We start from the raw sequence: 21,569 nt of genomic DNA on the forward strand, positions 1-21,569 counted from the left end.
TTGCATCCGCTGTGGCATTACCACTGTACTGATGTTCAGTGCTGCAGACCACTGCAGCATCCTCTTGAGTTTACATCAGACGTGCAAGGTTGACACCGGAGAGCTGCAGATGTTTCTGCAGATCAACAGACAAAAAACACACACACACAGGTGCCTAAAAACCACAGTCTGTGATGAGAAAAATCAGACTTGAGTACAGGCTTATAAGGAAGAGATATTGCAACACTATTTGAAATCAGTTTTTCCTGCTAAGAGCTAGAATTTCTCAAATTTCTTGAGCAAAATTGACATGATTAACATGTGATAAGTTATGGAAAACCCAGCAACATGAATAAAGAAAAAAGATTATTATATTTCTGTTTATTTATTATTGGTTTTTCTTTAAATACATTTAAGTGACAATACAATAAGCAAATTTAATTTTGTTGAAATATTTAATTCTGAAATAATGTATATACACCATTCTTAGAACATCACATTAGAAAACTATACATACAGTACCATAACAGTAGAGAGTTTTTGGCTTTCAAGAACAATACATTGAACATATCTGGATGTGTTCAGTTCATCTGTTGGTAATTTGGCCAAATCATGATGTCAGTCACATCTAAAAATATATCCCCACTTATGACTGCACTTATAATTACAGTTTGTGTGAATAAATGGGATTCATGGCAGGTATGGTATGTCCAGCTTGGGGATTTAAGAAAGGAATGGGATAGGGATATGGGTACATAGCTGGCCCGATGAGAGCAGAGTGACTTGGACCCACTGGCACATGACGGTACATCAGATGAGATTGATGTAGTCTGATTCGGTGGGGGAGAAATGCAGGGTTTATGGGGGGCTGGTGCCGAGAGTCTCTCCCTGATTTGTCATAGCTTGACAGGATGCACGATGCCGGCAGAGTAGTGGTGGTCGGGGACATGCTGTGTTGTGTCGGCGGAACTTTCTGCGGCATTGTCCTTGATCTCTCCCTCTTCTCTGTCTGATAATGCCATGGAATCATACCGTTCAGCTTCTTTGCGCAAGTCATAGCGTCTTCTTGCTGAAGAAACCTGTTCTGGTGAATTTTAAAACTTGGCCGTATGGGATCAGGTCGCAGAAGCTGCCCAGATTTCGGAATAACTTTGGTGAAACTAGAGGTAGATGTTGAGAAGGAGGAGGGTGAGTGGTAGGGATGTGTGAAATATCTGCCAGTCACTTTGTAGTAAGGCTTCCAAGCAGAGTCTTTCATCTGACTCTTTATTGAATCGGTGGTTGCTGATTGGGAGCTGACTTGAGAAATGCCCTTATGCTGTCCTGTATGGTCTGTAGATGTCTGATTGGAGCTCACAGACTGTTTATCCTCATGTATTTTGACAGTATTAGAACAGTTCGGGGGTACTTCTGAGGTTGGTGAAGGTGTTTCCTCAGTCTCTGCTGGACCATCCTCTGATGACACAGACAGAGGGGAGGGACTGCGGGAAGAAGAGGAGGATAGAGGGAGAGGAGAGCCGTCAGAGAGGTTGCCGTTCCTGCTGGAAGAAGCCCGGGCTGGAGACTGGGAGCAGTGGATGACGGAAGGCCTGTCTTTGTCCTCTCTCTGAGAACTTAGCGGCAAGTTAAGGCTGGCCTGAGCCATTCGCTTTTTTTTCTCCAGAGGTGAGATGACCTCTCCAGTTGCTGATGGGATATGAGCAACCCAGGAGCTGGATGCAGGGACCTGCAGAATGTGGCCGTTGACAGCAGTGCAGAAATCGGGGGTGGGTCTGTTTGTCTGAGGGCTGTCTGAGAGGTGTCTGTCAGAGGTGGAGGCCCAGAGATTATAGTGAGGACGTATCATTGTTTCACTTTGGCAGGAAGCTTCTGGACTTCTTCGGCTGAGTAACTGCAGTATAATAAAGGAAACATTTTGTCACTTAAAAGTCGATATCAACACAATTTTCTCACATTAGGTTTTCACCAGAGATGTCATTTGTTACCTCAGTATCTATCTCTCTCTCTGAATGAGTCCTCTTCCTCTTTCCTTCATGCTTGTGCATCTTGCCTTCCAGATTTCTCTTGTATGGTTTCCGTGGTTTGCTCGGAGGCAGAGGTTTGTCCTCCTCTCCTTTAATGTGTCTCTCAAAGGGAAGCACCAGCCTGTCATATGAGCAGCATATTTCAGATATAAAGTCGGCATATTTTAGGATTTAAAGAAAGATTTAATGGGAAACTTCTTCTTACTTCTCATAGTGTCTTCGAGTGCAAGTAGCAGCACTTGTGCTGCCTGGACTTCCTCCCAGCTCATCATATACTTTCTTCCACAGACGTCGAGCTGTCACCTGTTGGTTAGCACAGCAAACAAAACGAAAATAACATAAAAATCAGGATTTGTAACTGCAAGGTTTCGAAAAGTTACAATAATGGGTAGAATCATTGTTACTATTTTTATTAAGAAATTACTGATCCTGTCGTAGTGATCTCTCTGTTGTGCACTATAACATCAGCCCTGGTATGCCTGGTGGTTGTTTAGCCCACTTTCCGTCATCTCTCTTGGTTTCGTTCTCAAAACCAAACATTATCAGCAAAGGATGGATTCAGATGCCACACATTTCAAGCCATTTGATTGCCCCTTCCCTGAAGCATGCAAGGCCATATTTTGAAACTAGCAAGAGAGACCATCATTCCAACAAGGTAGTGTTTTTTGAGGTAATAAATCAAGTGAGAAAAAAAGGTTTTTGTTAGTAGTTTTTGACACAATTTGAGCACGCCTTGCAGCAGAGGTGTTGCCCCCTGCTGGCCATCAGAAATGATGACAGCGTCGACATGATGTGTTGACAGATTTGATGCTGCCTTCACAGTTATTATAGAATCTATGAGCTAGACTCATTCTGTAGGTATATATGGAGCACGAATGCCCTAAAGGGTTTGGATATCACAATATATCATACCAGTATTCATATATTTACATTTTTCATTCAATTTAATTACATTTTGATATAATAATCTAAGTTGATAGTGCATCATTCTGCCTTTGAATACATTCCTTCAGGTTGATCTACGACTATTTCTTAGAACAAGGATAGTGGCTTGTTACCCTTCAAATGCCATATCGAACCCACTTGCTTTCGTTACTAAAACAACAATTTCGTTTTTAAGCCTCTGCATACGCGAGCAGCCTTTTTTGTGTTTGTGTTTACGCCTCAGGACACAGTGTTGGTGGTCAACTGTAGCCCCGATCTGGTTCCATTTCAATATGAGTTTCACTCTCAGAACTTATCGACAATGAGGACATCAAAGACAACAGAGCATGTTGCTCTGAGAGCTCAGCAGCTTCATTGTCCTCGAGTGTGGTGGAAACCAATATGTTATAGCATCAATCTTGATGCTCACTTTCCACTTTGAAACCACTACGCACTGAAGTTGTATGCACCAGTTAAAGGATCATGAGCGACAGAAAAAAAAAGAAGAACTTACTGAATCATAGCCTCCAAGTTTATCAACAGCTTTGTAGATCTTCCAAAGATTAACTGAGAGTGGGGAGAAGATAAAACACAAGAATTTTGTAATCTAGATTCAAACTCCCTTCGTATTGTGTTCATAAAACAGCAGGTACAGAGATAATGAACACCAACTCACTCTGTTTAAAGCCCAGATGCGGGATCCTCTCTATGGGTGTGCCTTTGTCCTTCATAAAAGAGTGCAAACTTGATACAAATGCTTTCTCCTCCATCTGCACTTGATTGGGCCTCGCTTCTTCCTCACATTCAGTCATAGAGTCGTGAATTTCAATAACACAGGGAGAGGCCTAATGTCGGAAGAAAGCAGAAATTCGTCTTACATCAAAATGATGTGCCTCCCGTAAATGTGATAGTCCACCGCAATGTATAGAAACCAGTTTTACAGTTGAAGATAAGATGTGATAGATGGGAAAAAGAAACGCAGTCATCTCATGAGACACAATGCTGAAATGAAACATTGCAATCAGAACGTAGGGTTTTACCACTACTTTCAATAGATAACCACTACGCATCCTGTCTGGAGAGAAAGCAGCAGACTTGTGGGGTTTTTGGTCGAGAGTTGTCAGTCATCGGTATCACAAATGTCACTTTGAAAAACAAGCTTAAATCAAAGAAATAACTAATATAAAGAAAAATAAAACATTATTTACTGTAAACCAAATGCTAGAAGAAGAAAAAAACTGCATCAAGGTTTATATGTTAGTGTACTTCCGCAAAACTACCTCAAGTGCTGTGACAAGGGAATTTTAAGCTACTAAGAAAGTAGGTGTATCCGACCTTTAAAAAAAACTCCAGAGTAAGAAATTGACAGTGTTCCTAGTTGTGGTTTGCAAGAAAAGAGAAATGAAACAGTAAAGTCAAGCAGAATTTAAAGCAACAGTTGGAATATTTCAAAAGCAGAAGTATAAAACTGTTTGGACTTCAAACAGTTCATCAGTTAATACAGATTCTTTATTCTGGTCCTGATATTTATATCACAGTAAAATCTAAATTAATATGAATAAGTTTATTGAGCCCGTATCAGGCTAATTTTCAGATTCATCACTTTATCAGAAGATGTTTACATGCATTAATTTTAAAAAAAAAGAAGTTTTTCCCATCTTGTACATTGCTACAACACATCTGGAATCTTTTTGTCTAAAATGCTACTATCTACCATATTACTCTTTAAGCTCCCCCTCCAAAAGGGTCTAGCCTTCTCTAACTGGTCAGCTGACAGGTCAATAACGACAGAGAGCACAGTAGCTGGTTTATTTTTGTCTGAAGCATACCAAACTAGCCACCAGGCATGTATTATGCAGATGTGTTATGTGCTGATGTAGATTTTCCACACAGTTCAGGAACAGCAGTATATACGTCTGTGAGAACAACTCTTCGGTTGTCCTACTGCTTTTCATGTGTAAAACGTAATGTATGTAGTATAGATAACTGACAGGGACAGAATTATATCCGCTGTGTGTGCAATTACTGTGTTTCCATCCATTTTTATTTGAGTCTTATCATATTACATTATATTTATTTAGAGGAAACCTCCACCTCTGAAGCAACTTGAAAGTGAGGAACACTTCGAGAGGTAACATGGGATTCAATGTCTTGCCTAAGGACATTAAGAGATTTTTCATTTTTCCATCTTTACTTCATTTTTCAAAGTAAAGATGACAACTTTACCCCCTGAGCCAATTGCACCTCAAAAGGTTGATGAAAATGTCAAAAACATCTGCATGATCTGCTCTTTCCACTTCTGAAGCGATAACATGGCCAACATGAGCTGACACAAAAGGATCATTACAGTGTGCCTAATTAAAGGAAAAAAAAGAAATAACATTTCTTTTCTCTTGGTTATGACCAGGGTAACTGGTTTTGTTTAAGTTATTAGCCATCACACCATACAATCTTCTACTCCTCCGATGTCACCACACAGCTTTGTAAATTTTCCCCAAACCGACTGACGTTAGTCATTCAAATTTTTTGAATGGCAGCATTTAAAAACTAGTGCATCCTCTAAAGCAAAAGTATAGATTCTTGTGGAATCACAACGCAAAACAACAGTTTCTCTGATGGAAAAAACCCCCCAAAGAAATAAGAACTCTGATAAGCTCAGTGGTAGAACCAACAGTTAAGCAGTCAGTGTCATGGACAGGCCAAGAAATCCACATGTTGTCAGTCTAAGCATTGCAGCAGAGTTCCTTTAAATGGACAGGGCTCACTTTATCTCCTGCAAACTGAGGAACGGCCACTATACAACAAATAGATACTTTGATACTTTGTGATTGGTTAGAGAAAGTTGAAAGCTTTTCTATAATTAGAGTCAAAATATTTCAGACTGAAGCTGGGGAGTGTCATTCTGTCTGATTTCATGCTGTGAAAACAGTTGCTGGTTAATATGTCACAAATGCTGCTGCTGCAGTCACTTTAATTACTCAAGTGAAATAAAAAATTTCAGAAGTCACGCAAGATATTCAAATGTGAAATCTCACATCACAGCTGCCCTTGATCAATTTCAATAGATTCGATGTCAGTGACGACCACAGTGCATCCCGATATTATACTTTGAATCATCATACCTAGAAGCTGCTATATCTGTGGCACCCATTGTACAACAAAACAGCTCGAGGCGGTTTCATATTGAATCAAGTTCCTCTATGTGGTTCCTGGTTCCGAGAAGTAAACCTCTAAAGTGAGTAATAGTGAAGGTGCAGGCCTCTAACTAAGATAGCCCCGACTGAGTCACAGTTCAGTGGCTTCTCACTGCCATTCCCAGCTAACAGCTCTGACTTTCCGCTATAATTCGGTATCAATTCACATTAAAGATCTGCATGTCCCTTTTAATATGTATGTATTAAAAACGACATGTTTGAAAATGATATTTCTCACATCACTTGCACACTGCATGTATTTCCTGAACAATGATGACTGGTTGGTAAATTGGGATCAGACCCTTGTCTAAAATCACAGGGTTGGTGCGTGAGATTCATCTGTATGCATAACAGCCTGTGTACTTTCAGTCATTGATTTTTTGATCTGATTCACCAGAGTTTCAGGTTTATGCATCACAGGTTGTCTACAGGAAACCTCTGCACTTTAAGCCACTTACTGTAGCCCCTCTGCTGCAAATCTTGCTCCCCACCATTATGTGAATATCATTGTGAAACATTCAGTTGAATTTCACAAATTAAATTTTTTGGAAAACTGTGTGGGTGATGATGTCAATGTGTTGATATGCGATTCTCACAATGACTGTCAGTGGCGTTCAGGATTGATGCTATCTGCAGGGCAGATGGCACCACAGAAACCACCAGGCTTTCAACTAACATCGGCCTTGGAAATTTGATGAGCTAATTTGTGCTTCTCATATTGTGTCTCTTCAGTTACCAGAATAGTGACTGTGAATGGCAGTGCTGCTGAACTTTCTTTGTGATGCGTTTTTTTTTCTTTATCGTTCTCAGAATAGAAAAGTAGAACCACCGATTCCTTGATGCTCATTTCACAATCAAAAGACTTTTTTAAAAAAAAGCTGTACACACACTATTGGCATGTAAAGAAAAAAAAATTGCCACTGTCTCAAATCGACTGAAAAAGGGAAACGAAAACACAACACATTGCTCATTCTGAGTAGTCATGTCTGTAGTCATAGACTAACTGTAACTGATGGAAACTGCCCAGCATGATACCAGAGGACCAACTGACGAATTGTGAGCAGTGACTGAGGTTTGTACCTGTCTCGTCTTCGCCTTGTCTTCATCGCTGGCTGTTGATGGTTGTTGTGACGTCTCGCTCTGGTCCTCTTGAGCTTCATAAACGTCCCAGGAAACAGAGGTTGAGCACAAAAATTACATCATACTTTAAACAAATAAACTGTGTAGAAATGAACACAAATCCAGGTGATCGATCACAATCACACACAAACAAATAATAGTAATCTGTAGAATATATTGTTGACTGAGTGTGATATAAAACCACAGGTTGCAAAACCACTTCCTGCTCATGAACACAACCGCGTCAATTCTGATATTGTAACAGTAAAACAACAGTATTTGGCAATTGTAAGATCATCTCAAGCAAGATACTGCCCCAGTGAAGCATGACTACCTATATTACCCTGAAGACCGTTTATTTCGTGAGGAACGATGACTACTGCCACGAAACAATGTCTTCACTGTAAGGCTCAACACATTCTGTTCTCAAATCATTTAATCGCTGATTTTTAGCTCGAGTTTGCTTTTCTAAATATTCAGGCATGTCTCAATATTCTGGACCAACAGCATTTGCATTTCAGGGGAAACTGAAACGTGGATGTTGAAATCGCATGCCTGGGAGTGAAATGTAATTCTGAGAATAAGATGTCATTCTGTACCAACTGTCAGCTCAAAACCTTGCAGCCCTCCACCCACAGTGATATAATTTTTTTTTGTGCAAAACCAATATGCTTCTCCTTTGAGTTTACTTATTTCCTGTGCTGTGGCTTGAACCCTTAATTCTGCTTTCAGTAGCCTCCTACTTCTCTATTTCACAAGATTAGGAAATATTTTTGATACACGCTTTCAAAACTTTATATATTTCAAAAGTTGCGTTTGCGGTGGGGTTTTATCAGGTACTAATACATTAATCACTCGATTCTATGGCCTTAAAATCACATTTAATGGCTTATTTCTTGTTATAAAATTATGACTTTCCTAATCTCACAGTTTCTCCAACAGATTAAGTAACATGAACAATCTATACAAAATGAAACTTTTTCTGACTTTGTACAAACAAAGTAACTCCAAGTGCCAACATTTGTTCAATAAGTTCAATATTCCTGAATACAGAACTACTTATAAAGTAGTTAATGTGTCATTCGAAAAATAACTGAAACAGTAAATATGAACAGTATGTGCCTTTGAATGAAGATAAAGGTAATGCTCACCCATTTCCAGAAGTTGTTTGCTAGTCGGTGGCTTCACTGTGTTTTGTGACAGTAATTCATGTGATGCTCTCTTCAGCTTGACACCACGAAAAAGGAAGATGTCTCCGCAGGACAGTTTCATTGGTTGGCTGATAGCACCACTGCAAATAAGGCTGAACTAAGTTTTTTTTTTTCTTTCGTTTTTTTTTTTCTGCACGACTTTCAAAATATCTGCTCCCTCTGTTTCATCTTCTGATTTTCAGATACAAAGTTGCAGCTGTCTTTGCATTGTTGGTTTGAGTTATTCAAATTCTACTTCTAGATACTCTTGACTAACAGTCTAACGCTTTAAACAGAACTGTCTTACTTTTATGGGGTTATCTTCACAAGGAACTGTAATGTGATTTCAGATCTTTTTTATGTTAGACTGCACTTGATTCTGTACATAACAAAATCTTTCAAATGATTGAATAATGCCAATTACATGTTTTCACGTGTATCACTGTAATAGGTACAAGGGAAAAACAAAAGAAAATAGTAACAATAATCGATTCAAACCAATAGTAAGTGTCAATGTAGACATTGTTTCTTTTTGACAGAAACTAAAACCCATTATCAAGGCTTGGCCACCTACAAAATAGAGACGGGGCTGAAATTCAGCAAAATTGCTGAATTTGGGGAAGTGAAAGCAAAGCTCAACCTATGTCCATATAAAGATTTGAAGGCGTCTTGATGTCAGGGTAACATTTCCTGGGTGTCTACTAAAACAAGGATTCTTAAAAAAAAGTTCTAAAATAAGGAAATAAGACTGCAACACTTACGGTCAAGCGTACATCAGCGTGGCAAAAACATTTCTTGAGGTCAAATTGGACGAAGTGAGAAACATTTAACACATTACACAGAGTGCAACTAACGTCAGTGTTTGCAAAACATCTTTCCTCATTCATTTACCACAGGTTTATCACCGGTAGCGAAATAAACAGTAAAAGGCTGTATGGGAGGCTCGTCATGACATATCCATGGGAGTGTAATTTTGAGTGTATTCATAACTTAGAGCTGTGAGTATATCATGGTAAAGAAGATGCTCCAAAACCTGAGAGGTCTACATGACCGTTGGCACCATAGTGTGTAAGAGTGCTTGATGCACACACGTGTAGTTTTAACTTCCACGGTCTAGTGGAAGTAAATATGTGTTCTAACAGATGACACGTGGGTAAATAAAATTTGGAACACTGCTGGCCTGTCGCTGCAGGGATTTCAGACTGCAGATTTTAAGGAAGAGGGAATGTACTACTTTTTAAAATGATTTCTACCAGCCATTGCCCAGAGATATTGGTTAGAAATAAGACACCAGGACAATGCCGAAACAGCCAGTTAAAATGAGTAAGCAAGCAGTTAAAAAAACAGTCATCTGCTTCCTTACTGATAATTATGAATCAGGAGATTTGTCTTCAGATTTTAAGTTTGAAAACAAGCAATGGATTTCCTCTAAGAAGCTTAGTCCTTTACGGTTTAGAAATGATGTTTTTGCTGTCTTCTCTTGAGGTCAAACTTAGCTTTTATAGTATTTTCCATTTAATTTTCTTTTGGCTGTCTTACATTCAGTACATCTCATGACTAATAAGTGTAAACTTAGTACATCTCGTGATTCAAAAGAATAAAGAGGCAACACTTGACACTATCCACGTTTCCTCCGCATGTTTTTGTTCTCTTCGAAAGGGGGATGCCCTGTTCCTCCATCAGCTGCGGATAGAGTATGACATTTAAAAATGATTAATATCTAAATGTCAAAATAAGCAAATATCTTCAAACTGTCCAAATATCAGAGGGATCTTTTTAAAAGTAAAAAAAAAACAAGTGCTTCTTTTGCTTTTGAAGAATTTTTTTCAGTTCTGTGCAAAATATAGAAGAATTAAAGTGCTGTTGTTCTCACAGTTCCAGCTCAAATCGACTCCGAAACAATCACTTAAAACATTGAAGTTTAAGTTCTTGGCTTCTCATCATTATTCAGACTTTAGGCCTACATTTAATTGTTAAACGGGCACGACTGACATCTACGTCAATTTAGTAATTTACGATACATAGGAGGCTTTATTCTGTGTAATTGTGTCACAGTGTTTTGCAGAACTGCTGCGAGAATTTCTCTCCTATGCAGCCGACAACAAATGTGGAGATGATGAGCAAAAACATGGGTAGTAAGACTGAAAAAATCCCCAGCTATTCATCTCAGACTTTCACTGACATAAACACGAGGTTGAGGTGAGGGCAACACAATCTAAATGAGGACTGGTGGAGAAAATATTGCGATTCCAACAAAGAAAAGATTTCCTACCTGAAATGAGTCGTTTTCCTGGGAACAATCTGCAAATATGTGATCAGCGCATAGTAGCTGCACAATGTTAGCTTTTCCAGATCATCTTTATCATTTTTAAGATTGTGCGGGCAGGCCTATGCGTGGAATCTATTCTGAAACTACATTAGCTGATTAATTTCTTGCCAAACTAATTTTAACTGTAAATTTGAATTTGATACAAGCTGTTATTTATTGCATTTATTGTAGGGTAGGATTACGAAATGTACTAAACCATTATCAACATGCCAAGTCAGGAGGGAAGGCTGGCAATAAAATGTAAACAAAACCCATAAAAGGTCAAAAACTAATTTAAGTTTGCTTTTGAGAGAAAAGACCGACAGGGCACAAGTTACACCAGTGTTAGGACTGTGTAGAGGATTTTCTCTTTCACTTGAACAATGATTTAACTGAAAGATGTAAAATCTGATTTTCACATGAAATTGAAACCTATGCATTAAGAGGTGAATTCCCCAACTGTTGCCTCATTCCAGGAAACTGAGTGTAGAACAAATACCGAGCCTGTGTATACATCTGAGTTCCTGTTAAAACTCTGGAAATCCCTCACCGTCTTCTATATATCAAACTTTTTCTACTGATCTAGATTTGGAAAGAAAAGGCTGAACGAACTCGGCTTGCTTATTCGTTTTATTATGAAGGAGAGGTGCATTACAGAAGACTCTGGAAAAACAAACAATAATAATGGAGACACAATGCCCTTTTCAATGCACAAACAACCGATTTCTCACTTTGTCAACTGACCTTACAGCTTCAAAGAATTTTGTCCCAAAATAAAACAGTCAGGTTGCATAAAGTCTGCTGTCAAGCTGTTTCAATGTTTAATCATCTGGAGGATTTCCACTGCATTCACACACCCTTGTTATGGCACTGTAGCATCACGTTAGTTATTAGATTTCTGTTGTGCACTCAAACGCAACCTCAGCCCAGCGAGATCCAAGTAAAACAGAAATGAACGCAGACTTGTGTGTTCTTTTCTTTAGCCTGTCCCTGAAAGGTTAGGTGTGCTGAAATAATGTGGTTGAAATGAGGAAGGACTTTAGACTGTTCTTTACTCACAGTTAAAAAAGGAACTTGACCGTTTTATGCATTGCCCTACTACAGTCAACAACCCAAACAGCACACATCATGTTTGTTTAAATATTCACTTCAACCACAGTCTGATCAGTTCAGCTTTGATGTTCACACGGAAGTTCAGTCTCATAAAAAACAACAACAAAAAAAGATAATTCAGTCTGCCGGTAAAGAAAGGCAAAAAAGGTAAAAGATTAGGCTGTAGATGGTACCACCATCTTTAGCTTCTATTTTCCTTAAATGGATAGGAGCCACTGCTACAAGTAACAACTAAATCATACCTGAAATAGAACTGAAGCCACTTTGTAAGGAATGTGAATTAGAAGTGCTATTAATGCTCACAACTGAAGTCAACACTTAACAAAGGCGGCTGTTTTACTGCGTCACAGTTCCAGGTAAAGAGACTTTCTGTGTCCGGGACAGGAAGGGAATGGGGGAAGTTTTGGGCAGTCTCTGGATATTCACAAATCCCTAAACTATGCCATCCGCTGCTTACAACATCAACAATGGAATTTCATTTTTTTAAATGAGGAGGAATTTAAAAAGGTTCTGGCCCACAACGATCACCCGTGTTTGTTGGTCCAGGATGTGGAGGCTCATTTGCTCCTTTTCAGCTTCATCTCTTGCGTGTGAGGACAGACTTTCTCGTATGTTGGTTTCCTGCAGAGGTCCTCAGGGCTTGACTGATGATCTGGGGGAAGTGCAGGGTGTGGGCTACATAAGCTCCACGTAATTGGCTGGGAACATTCCAAAATGGCCGTCGGGGCCATATCCTCGCCACCAGCCCTCGTCTATCATCTCAATTCCGGTGATGACGTCATCGGGATCAAAAGAGATTTCTGTGTCATCAGCTGAAAGAGCAGAGGATCAGGCATCTCATTTACATAGGTACTTTATTATCTTAAAATTTAAAGCCAGAACGACTAATTTACTACAAGAGAGCAAAGGAGACTCCAAGTTAGGAGACTAGAGTTACGCAATGTTGAATATACTTCGAAGTGGCTACATAGGAAATATATGATGCATTCGTTACAACATTTAATATGTTGTTTATGCACTAGAAAAATCAGACTTTTTTTGCTCTTTGGCCACCCTTGCAGTCATGTGATGTAACGTTTGTGGTCAAAAACCACAGAAAATGTAAAAAAAAAAAGTGTAGGGGGATGTTGCTCATTAAAACAACACTATTGCTGTTCTCGTGTTGCTTATTTTCCATTTGCAATGATTAAGAACGCTTAAGTACACAACTGGAGCACAAAAGAACAACTAGAAAAAGCTGTTCCTGCGAAACAGCAGTGAGCATGCTCATGAGTTGAATGCGATTAGTTGACCATGCTCAAAAAGCTGAAACTAGTGAAAATTTAGCAGAAATCAAGTGAGTAATAGTTAAAATGGCTTCAGTGTAACATGTAGCAGGGGAGTGGAAGAGTGATGTCATCAGTGACAGGAATGTTTGTAAGCAGCTGCGGCTTAACGAGCTCCCTCCCTGTATAACCTGCAGAAATGGCTTTTTTGGATACTATGACCTCCTGTGAGAAAAATGGAAGAGCGAGGAAAATAATTTGAAGACCGTAAGAAGCAGAAGGGATAGAGGAACGCGGCAATGTAGTTTTTATTTCAATGGAGTGAAAAAAATTTAAACGGCAGCGAGTTGAACACAGTTGAACCCGTCTCTGGTATCATACCAAAATTTCCATTGGAGTTAGTGAGAGAATTTGAAAGGTTTATCTTCAAGGCTCATAGCTGAAATTCTGTAAATGTGAGCTCTTTAGTAGTTACGTCAGCTGAAAGAGGACAACTTTTCCTACATTTTAAGGTATAATTGTTTTCTCTGAGTTAAACTGTATGAAAGTTAGGGGAATTTGTTTGAATATCAGTAAAAGTTGAAATGATCAGTGTGCCCCTTTGCTGGCTGCTCATTCATAACAATCAAGAAGGAGCAAAAATTTTCATGTTTTTTAAACTGTCATATTTCAAAATTGGCTTAATATTTGAAAAAGCTGAACCATTTGGTAATAGCTGAATGTCTTGTGAGTCGTTTAAAGTTTGAATGGTGTCTCCAGCTGAAAGTATGTTGAAGTAGTAAGGTTGGAAAGAGTAGGAAGTTTTTGAAGAGTTGAAAGCACTTTCCATTCATTTGAATGAGGAAAGAAAGTTTAATCAAAGTGGAATAGTTTAAAAAGTGTAAAAATTGTAGAAAATCGGTGAAAGATTGGAGAAGAATGCTTTCCAGCATTCTCACAATTCCTTTTGGTTGTATTAAAGGTATCAACTCCAGCTTAAGTCCATTGTGATTTATTACCAACGCAGAGCGGAGGGAGAAATGATCGTGATCACTTTCTTCTCGCAGCTCAATTAAATCTGCACATATGCAACTTTCCTCACGTTTATTTCAGTCCTCTATCTTGTTTGTGCATTTAACCTCTTTTTCATCCCCTCCTCGGACAGCATTGTCCTGGGTCTCTTCGCTGCATCTTTCATGGTGTTTTATAGTTTACTCATAATGGCAAAAGAGTGTTGTTTCCTATCAATGTGTGTGTGACGCTGTGTGGTAAGGCAACACAACGTGGCACCGGGCTGGAAATTTCTTAACTACCCTATTTATGTCCACAGGTGCAACAGAGTAGTTCTTGGCCCGGAAAATGTGATCAGCAAAGGTCGCTTTAATTTAAAAACAAGTCAGAAGCAGATGCTTCTCTAATGTTGATTTAAACATAGGGTTAAAATAGGGCTGGATATGTTCATCTTAATTTCATGGTTTCTTGTGTTTAATATAGAAGTTGCTGCTGCTTGAAGTTTACAGTATTGTCGATACAGTTATAGCATTAGCACGTTTTAATATTTTCTCACACAGTCTTCCACATCCCCTTTTGTCACTCCCCACTGCATCTGCTGCAGCATAAACTAAGAATAAAGTGAGGCAGTAGAAAGCAGTCGAACATGATGCAGACGATTCAAGGAAAGAGTTTCACTCATAGCTGGAAAGTAAAAAATATGTGCCACATAACCACACCGTCCATAGTGCAGTTCTGGCCACGGACTTGCTTCGCATGTCACACTCACCCATTCTTACTCGATTTCCTGTCAAGCTTCTTCATTTTTTTTGTTTTAAAGCAGCACCAAAAACAAACGTGTATATTGAAGCACTTTGATGCACCAGTCTAAATCACATTAGTTTTATTTTATCCCTCAACTTCTGTGGCCTTTTAAAATGTATTTATATTTTTTAAATATATGCCTTTATATGCCGTTTAATCATCTACTTTCCATCCCTTTAAGTTCTGGCATGTCGGGATACATTAAGCCAATAGAGACTGAAGCCAATGATACAAAAATGCTCTCCCACCCCAAACCTGTCGGGGCAAATAACCATACACTATGAGCCGGGTGATTAAACATACAGCAGTTGGCTTGAAGACCTCTCCACCACTCACCTCCTCAACAAAAAAACCCAACCAAAAACACACTCACCAGCCTGATAGTCATATAATGCTCTTGCACAGACGCCTCTGTCTGCTGGTTCCTCTGCAGTCACCTCAGAGGAGTCATTCTCTTCCACCTGACAGAGAGATGACATAAACTTATGTTTCATATTCACTTTTATGACGGAGGAAAACTGTCCTACTAACAGTGACTAAAACACCCACCTGAGCAGGCTCTTCATAAGGCGTCTCTTGGACGTATGAGTTTACAGCCGGTGCCTCCTCTGAAAAATAAAATAACCATGAGAAAGAACGTGTGGGAGCAGAGCTGGTCGCCTGCCAGCAGGTGGCAGTAAATACACCTGGAGGCAACAAAAATCTACATCACAAGAGCACTTTTATACAAAAGTGGATGGAAGGGCTGGGAAACTGATACAAAAAGGCTTTAGGCTGATGTATGTGAAATGAGCCCCACCTTTCTGTTGCTCCTGGGGGGCTGCGTCCTGCTCATCATACTCACACCTGGACTGCCCATCATCCACATCAGGCTCTTATCACCCAAAACACAAGCACAGACATGCACAAGTCCACACAGGCTAAACACCACAACCAGTCTCAGGCGTAAGGGCGTTGCTGATGTGTTTCACTCAAAGAGTAAAAAAAATAAATCAATAAAAATGATCAGACAAATTTGAACAGAAGCAAGGCTAATGATGAAACTAATAACTTGAAGAAATAGGAAGATGATGACACACAGGCGTGACAAAAACAAAAGAAACACTGAGCTATTGTTAAGATTGCGTGTGACACCCAATTCGCTGTGTAAGTGTTCTTCGTGTGTGTGTGTGTGTGTGTGTGTGATAAGCTCACACCTGCAGCACGGACAGGAGAGGCAGAACCTGCTTGCACAGGAGAAGGAGAAGCTTGGTGATGAGGTGAGCTGGCTCGCTCAGGTTCATACGCTTGCTTAGACAGAAAAGGGCTTTGAAGACGCCCTGAGCAGAGACACACAATGACCCCAAAACATGCCAACAAGTAGATGAGAGAGAAAACAAAGAGCAGACAGATTGAGTAGAGGAAGAGGCAGCATTATGGAGACAGAGTTAAATATGATAATGAGACAATTAGACAGTCTGATGGAAAGATTCAACTTTCAGGAAGCACGGCGTCGGGAGACAGCAATAACCCGTTTGTACCTACCACTCCCTGAAAGATAGGCTAAGAAAGCTTTGCTGTAATGTGGGAAAGGCTGTTACGTTTGAAGCAAACACACAAGAAGTGACCATTTAAGCTCAGGGGATACCTGGCTGAGGGCTCGCTGGGGCAGCAGGGGGCTCGTCTGAGGCACTGGGAGTTATTCCCCGCTCTCGCTGCTTGAACATTTCTCTGGGGTTCACAGAACGCTGAGAGATGAGAGACGCAGCCTCCTACAGAGGAAAAGAAGAGAAAACCATGACTAAAAAAGTCAAATTACAGGTTATTTTTAATACAATTGTGAGTGTCGATAGAAAAGAAAAATCTCACTACATATTAGGTGTGTTATGGAAAGATGCTATGCAGGACAGACTGTTTGTTTCCCCGAGCTTCAAAGGACTCAAGATTGAAAGGAGATGAAAGCTCGTCTTGAGAAAGACCAGAGAAAAGAAAGTGGAAAAGGTGGGAGAGAATGCTTTTGGGAAGGGGAACTCACGTTGGCCTTCTCCAGAGATTCACCTCTCTTGACTGATTTCTTCTGGGCTGCCTCGTCCTCCTGCTTCTCCTCCTGATGATGTTGATATTAATGTTGGCACTGCTGACATTTGCTACCTGCCTGACTTAAGTGTTTATATGATGCGTGCGCTACAAAAACGTATTTAACAATTAGTATAATTGTAAATGTCATAAGTGTAAATGTCACATCGATTTGCACGTGGTCTTCTGGTGTCTTAAGCCTACTGCACAGCTGAAAGCCATTTACTGACCCTGCGGTCTTGTGAGTAATCTTCATGAGACACTCACCCAGCGTTGTTTCTCCTGCTCTCTATCATCAGCTTCCAGCTTCTGCTGGTACTTCCTTAAAAAAAAAAAAAAAAAAAAGGTTACTTGAGCCCTTTAATAGATGCCATTTTCTTACGGTCTGAACCTACTTCTGCTGTTCAATTTGAGAGGCCCTCTCCTTGTCTCTTTTCTCCCTCAGTGCTGCCTCCTTGACCTCTCTGTCTTTCCTCTCCCTTTCCAGCTGCTTACGCTCCTCCTCGGCCTTGCGCCGCTCCTCCTGCCGACGTTTCTCTTCTTCTTTCTGAAAGTTGAACGTGCTGCAAGGTCAACTCCGGTTTGATACTTCGGCAATATCATTAAACAGCTTGAATTCACAACATGAGCCAAGGAGCACGACTTTCTGAAGGTCTTTGACGGCTGTAAGAATGAGTTGCATCAATGGGCAAAGATTTTTCAAGCAAGAGCTACATTTGCAAATGAAAATAATCAAAAAACATTTCACACAAAAGTATCAACTAAGATAAAAGATTTGAAGAGACGCTGCACACACGTGCATCAGCTTAATGCAAGTTTGTCAGCGTACCTCTGCCTGTGCCCAGAAGTTGTCTTTATTGGTCTTCCTGATTTCTGACATAGCATTGGTTTTCTGGTACACCGAGCCCTGCAGGAGGAGAAAACAACATCTGTGAGTATGTATGACAGCACAGTTCTGTAGGATACAAGAATGCATTAGTGTAGTGGCTCACTGTAGTCTAAAACCAGAGCTACTTCAGTTCATCGATACTTTGATGAAGAAAAAAAAAAAAGAAAAGAAAAAAAGCGGACTGTAAGGGTAATTCATGTCTCACTATATTTAATGTTGGTATATTAGGATACTGCTCATTCAGAATATGAATCAATCATCACCTTCTTTCATAAAAGGGAGCATGATAGTAAAGAACCGTCTTAAGATCTTTCCACCACTTATCTTTCCCTGCCAGAGACACGCAAACAGCAGTGCATACCACAGGCCCCTGAGGACCGCTGTCTTGGAAGCGGCTGGAAGCTTCTTTGTGGAAGCTGTAGTTGGCTCCTGAGGCTTTAGCCACCTTTTGCATGATCACCTCGGGCTCAACATCCTCGTCTGCTCTGGCATTAATTGTGACATGGGCCCCCTGAAACAGCATAGCAGAAACATGTCCTTTCGATACACGAACACGCATGAAGCACCAACAAATTTTCCTCTTTGTCATCACGTGCACCACCCAGTACACATCCTGCTTGCACCACGTCAACAAAGCTGTTATAATATCAAAGAGCCCATATGGAGGGCCTTTACAGGCTCATAATATTTTGAGGATCAACCAAAACAGCTTTACACGCATTCATATTAATAGCAAAATAAATATTGTTTTTAACGGAGTCTGACAACTTTTGCTCAGATTGGTCCAGAAACAGCAAATTGAAACCACCTTCTCACTTCCAGAAACTCTGTAGAGCATTTTCCGACCCCAGTGCGCGTGTGAAAGCGACTTCAGTCAAGGATAACTACCCTTCATAAACTACATCAGAGTGTAATAGTAAATAAATTCCACATCTAAAGTAGCCTCAAACATGCAGTGTTACCTACCTTAAGAAAATTGCCAATGGAGCTGACGTGATTTGCACATATTCCCTTTCTGGCATCTTTGACTCCTTCTCCAGTCTGGAAAACAAATGATCATGCCACAAATAAGAGAGTGACAACCTCAGAAAGAACAATCAGATGCAGAAAGGTTGAATATGGCACCAACCCAGTTGATGAGGACGTATTTAGGCAGACCAGAGTTCGGATCCTGGACCCGGCAGAAAGCATACATCACTTTTCCACTGTTGAGTTCCTCAACCAACTCCTCGAGTCCTCCATCTGACACAGAAACGTTGTGGAAAAGTAAAATGGTTACCATGGTTTGTTTTGGAACTGCGCAATGCTTTCCCCCCCTTGTGAAAAAGCTGAGACAGCAGAGGCAAGCACTTCTTTTGTGCTGATATTCCAGCTCTGCAACACTGACAGCGACGTTCCTACGCGCATCTGATGGTATCGTGTTGGGATCTTAAAACTTGATGACAGCCTCTACTCGTTTACTCACCCCCTTTTTCTGCCAGGCGGATGTCATTACTGTTTCCCTCATAGGTGAACAAGGCCCTGAGGGGGGGGGGAAACAAACAAACAAACGAACAGAAGATAACGGATATTTAAATACTGAAACTGATATACATCATTTTTCACTTGACTAAACAAGAGATGTTTTGTAAGCCTGTTTAAAGCATCTGTGACACTTAAGCCCTATGCACATAAAGTGGAAATAAGAGTAGCATAAATAAAGCTGCAGTTTTAATCCTCTTTTCCCCCCCGCTACATCTTCACTGGCTGCTTGCTTCTGCAACATTCAAGATATCATCCTTTTTTCTTTGCAATTAAATGCCCAATAGAGATAACTTAACATTGGCACTTCTGAACAGATCTAATCCCCTGTTACTACAGGGGTTTGCCAGCGAGAAAGCCCTCATTTCACATGGAGGAATATGAGGAAGTACTCAGTTCTGTCTTTTTAGAGTCCACACACAGGCCAGTTCAGTTCAGTTCAGAGCTTTATTGTCCCTCTAGGCGAAATTTGATTTGCAGTAGCAGTGCAGCCAAACACAACAAAAATAAATAGTCAAACTGTGACATAACAAACATAAAACAATGTCGCAGAGTACAGCACAACCAAAAACTTGATTTAAAAGACAATCCATCCTAAAACAGATAAAATACGTCTCCTATAAAATGTTTAAAGGAAAACATGCCACAAGAACAGTGCATTTAAAGGTTGTGCACATTAATTACATTGACTGCATGTTGCAGGGTAGGTTAAATAGCTTTTGGGGGTTATATTCAGGCTAAAAAGTATTTTCAATAGGCAGTAAAACGTTGGAAAATGCAATATAATCACAATAAGGGATAAGATATTGTTGACATGTAGTTATAGCTACAAGCATTAAATAGGTTGGGGGGGGGTAAGTCGTTAAATACATTTAAGGCCATTTTGTTATCTTTACTCAGAAGTCACAAATAACTATTGTAACATGAAGCTAAACAATAAGACTTAAAGAGAGGAGATTTTCTACTTATGTCAGCAAATAAGAAGGCTCCAAGTACCATTTCACAGACAACCTTGAATGCATTTATGATTTAGCTGGAGATCAGCATAGATAGCCTGCTCATTGACCGAATTTATAAAAAGCCATTACACATTAAATTATTAACTTCTTGAGAGGTCATTTTGCTCAGTTTAAGTCTGGTTCGCTGCAGCCTTAATGTAACACTTCCTAACTGCAGCAGAAGTAAGAACTTGGTTATTCTCGTTTTGACATTTCCTAAAAATTAAGGCGAGATCACTTCTTCATTATCTTATTTCTTTACGCCGTCAACACAGTTTCAGAGGAAGAAACTCCACAGGCAAGGAGCTGAACTGGTAAAAGATGACTGTGAAATGCTAAAAAAATGACTGAAGAAAGGCAAACACTCATGAGTGAACACAGGGCCCACAGGACTCCCATTCCCTCATTGGATTAATTAATCAAGGTCACTATTAAACACTCCAGCTGTCTTCAACAGGTTTTACCTCAAGGTAATAACACCCATGCTACATTAAGTAGAGCAAAAATTAAGTTCCTGGTTTTGACTGTCACACATTTGGGTACGTTTACCAGGAAGTGGGCGATACATCTAGAAACTTACATTACTTAATTCAATTATATCATTCAACAAAAGCTAAAAATACCTGTAAACCATGTTGGTTGGTCAGGTACCAAACTGTTGGCTAATTAACAATAATACTGGCTATGGTGTTAGCTCATCCTTAACGTTAGGACACATAACTGGCAAGAAAATGGGACAAAGCTACACTGATAACGGGATAATAATAATAATATGCTGATTTAACCTAACGTTGTTTTCCTTCCAAATAAGCAAAATGTCTGATGTGGCTCACAATGTAGCATTAAGATTAGGTTAGTTTATCCAGCAAAAAGGTTAACGTTAACTTACTTTGACGACTGACTCAAAGCTAGCAAACACTATAGCTAACCAGCCTCCAGCATAGAACTAGCACCGCTTTAAAATGTTGCTCCTTACCAATTAGTATTAGATTTTTCATCCACTACTTCTTTAAAGGCAGCAGTTAATGCGGGGCCGTTTTTGCTGAGGTTTACTGCCATCGTTTTGCTGAGTACAGCTAGCCAGCTAGCTATCCGGGGTGCGCCCTTCCTACAGGGGGAGTGGCGATGATGCTGACTTTCAACTGTGGCAAGCTAGTTTATTGGCTATGTATCTCAAACCGGCGCACCATAAGTGC

At 40.0% G+C, this 21,569-nt stretch overlaps 2 protein-coding genes across 4 annotated transcripts; both read right to left on the reverse strand.

The window, feature by feature from the left end:
• Nucleotides 1-345: 345 nt before the first annotated feature.
• arid5a (AT-rich interactive domain 5A) lies at nt 346-10,725 on the reverse strand. Its single transcript, XM_072388235.1, has 8 exons — nt 10,703-10,725; nt 8,392-8,531; nt 7,202-7,275; nt 3,604-3,772; nt 3,442-3,494; nt 2,209-2,306; nt 1,965-2,124; nt 346-1,870 (listed from the first exon to the last, which is right to left on the reverse strand). Exons 2-8 carry the CDS (start codon nt 8,510-8,512, stop codon nt 644-646), a joined length of 1,902 nt encoding a protein of 633 aa, XP_072244336.1. The 5' UTR covers nt 8,513-8,531; nt 10,703-10,725; the 3' UTR covers nt 346-643.
• Nucleotides 10,726-11,353: 628 nt separating this feature from the next.
• Nucleotides 11,354-21,503, reverse strand: dbnlb (drebrin-like b). 3 transcript variants are annotated; one of them, XM_072388236.1, is made up of 15 exons: nt 21,350-21,503; nt 19,320-19,375; nt 18,984-19,096; nt 18,821-18,895; nt 18,216-18,365; nt 17,795-17,872; nt 17,361-17,512; nt 17,233-17,287; nt 16,925-16,996; nt 16,538-16,661; nt 16,107-16,229; nt 15,710-15,784; nt 15,460-15,518; nt 15,284-15,371; nt 11,354-12,663 (listed from the first exon to the last, which is right to left on the reverse strand). In XM_072388236.1, the coding sequence occupies exons 1-15, from the start codon at nt 21,430-21,432 to the stop codon at nt 12,527-12,529; spliced, it is 1,440 nt and encodes a 479-aa protein (XP_072244337.1). In that variant the 5' UTR covers nt 21,433-21,503; the 3' UTR covers nt 11,354-12,526. The 3 variants fall into 3 exon arrangements, with proteins under 3 accessions (XP_072244337.1, XP_072244338.1, XP_072244339.1); XM_072388237.1 differs by lacking the exon at nt 16,925-16,996; XM_072388238.1 differs by lacking the exon at nt 16,107-16,229.
• Nucleotides 21,504-21,569: the final 66 nt, after the last annotated feature.

This window comes from Leuresthes tenuis, unplaced genomic scaffold (assembly GCF_036924035.1).
Source record: "Leuresthes tenuis unplaced genomic scaffold, fLeuTen1.0.hap1 SCAF_6, whole genome shotgun sequence".
Lineage (NCBI taxonomy): Eukaryota > Metazoa > Chordata > Actinopteri > Atheriniformes > Atherinopsidae > Leuresthes > Leuresthes tenuis.

Excerpts from the sequence above, each read along its gene's own strand:
- arid5a (XM_072388235.1), bottom strand. The coding sequence starts at position 8,512 with ATGAAACTGTCCTGCGGAGACATCTTCCTTTTTCGTGGTGTCAAGCTG. Across the intron at positions 2,307-3,441 it reads AACTTGGAGGCTATGATTCA|GTGACAGCTCGACGTCTGTG; the intron begins GTAAGTTCTTCT and ends GCTAACCAACAG. Across the intron at positions 1,871-1,964 it reads AGAGAGAGATAGATACTGAG|TTACTCAGCCGAAGAAGTCC; the intron begins GTAACAAATGAC and ends ATTATACTGCAG.
- dbnlb (XM_072388236.1), bottom strand. The coding sequence starts at position 21,432 with ATGGCAGTAAACCTCAGCAAAAACGGCCCCGCATTAACTGCTGCCTTT. Across the intron at positions 19,097-19,319 it reads CCGCCTGGCAGAAAAAGGGG|ATGGAGGACTCGAGGAGTTG; the intron begins GTGAGTAAACGA and ends TTTCTGTGTCAG. Across the intron at positions 15,519-15,709 it reads CCCCCAGGAGCAACAGAAAG|AGGAGGCACCGGCTGTAAAC; the intron begins GTGGGGCTCATT and ends TTTATTTTTCAG.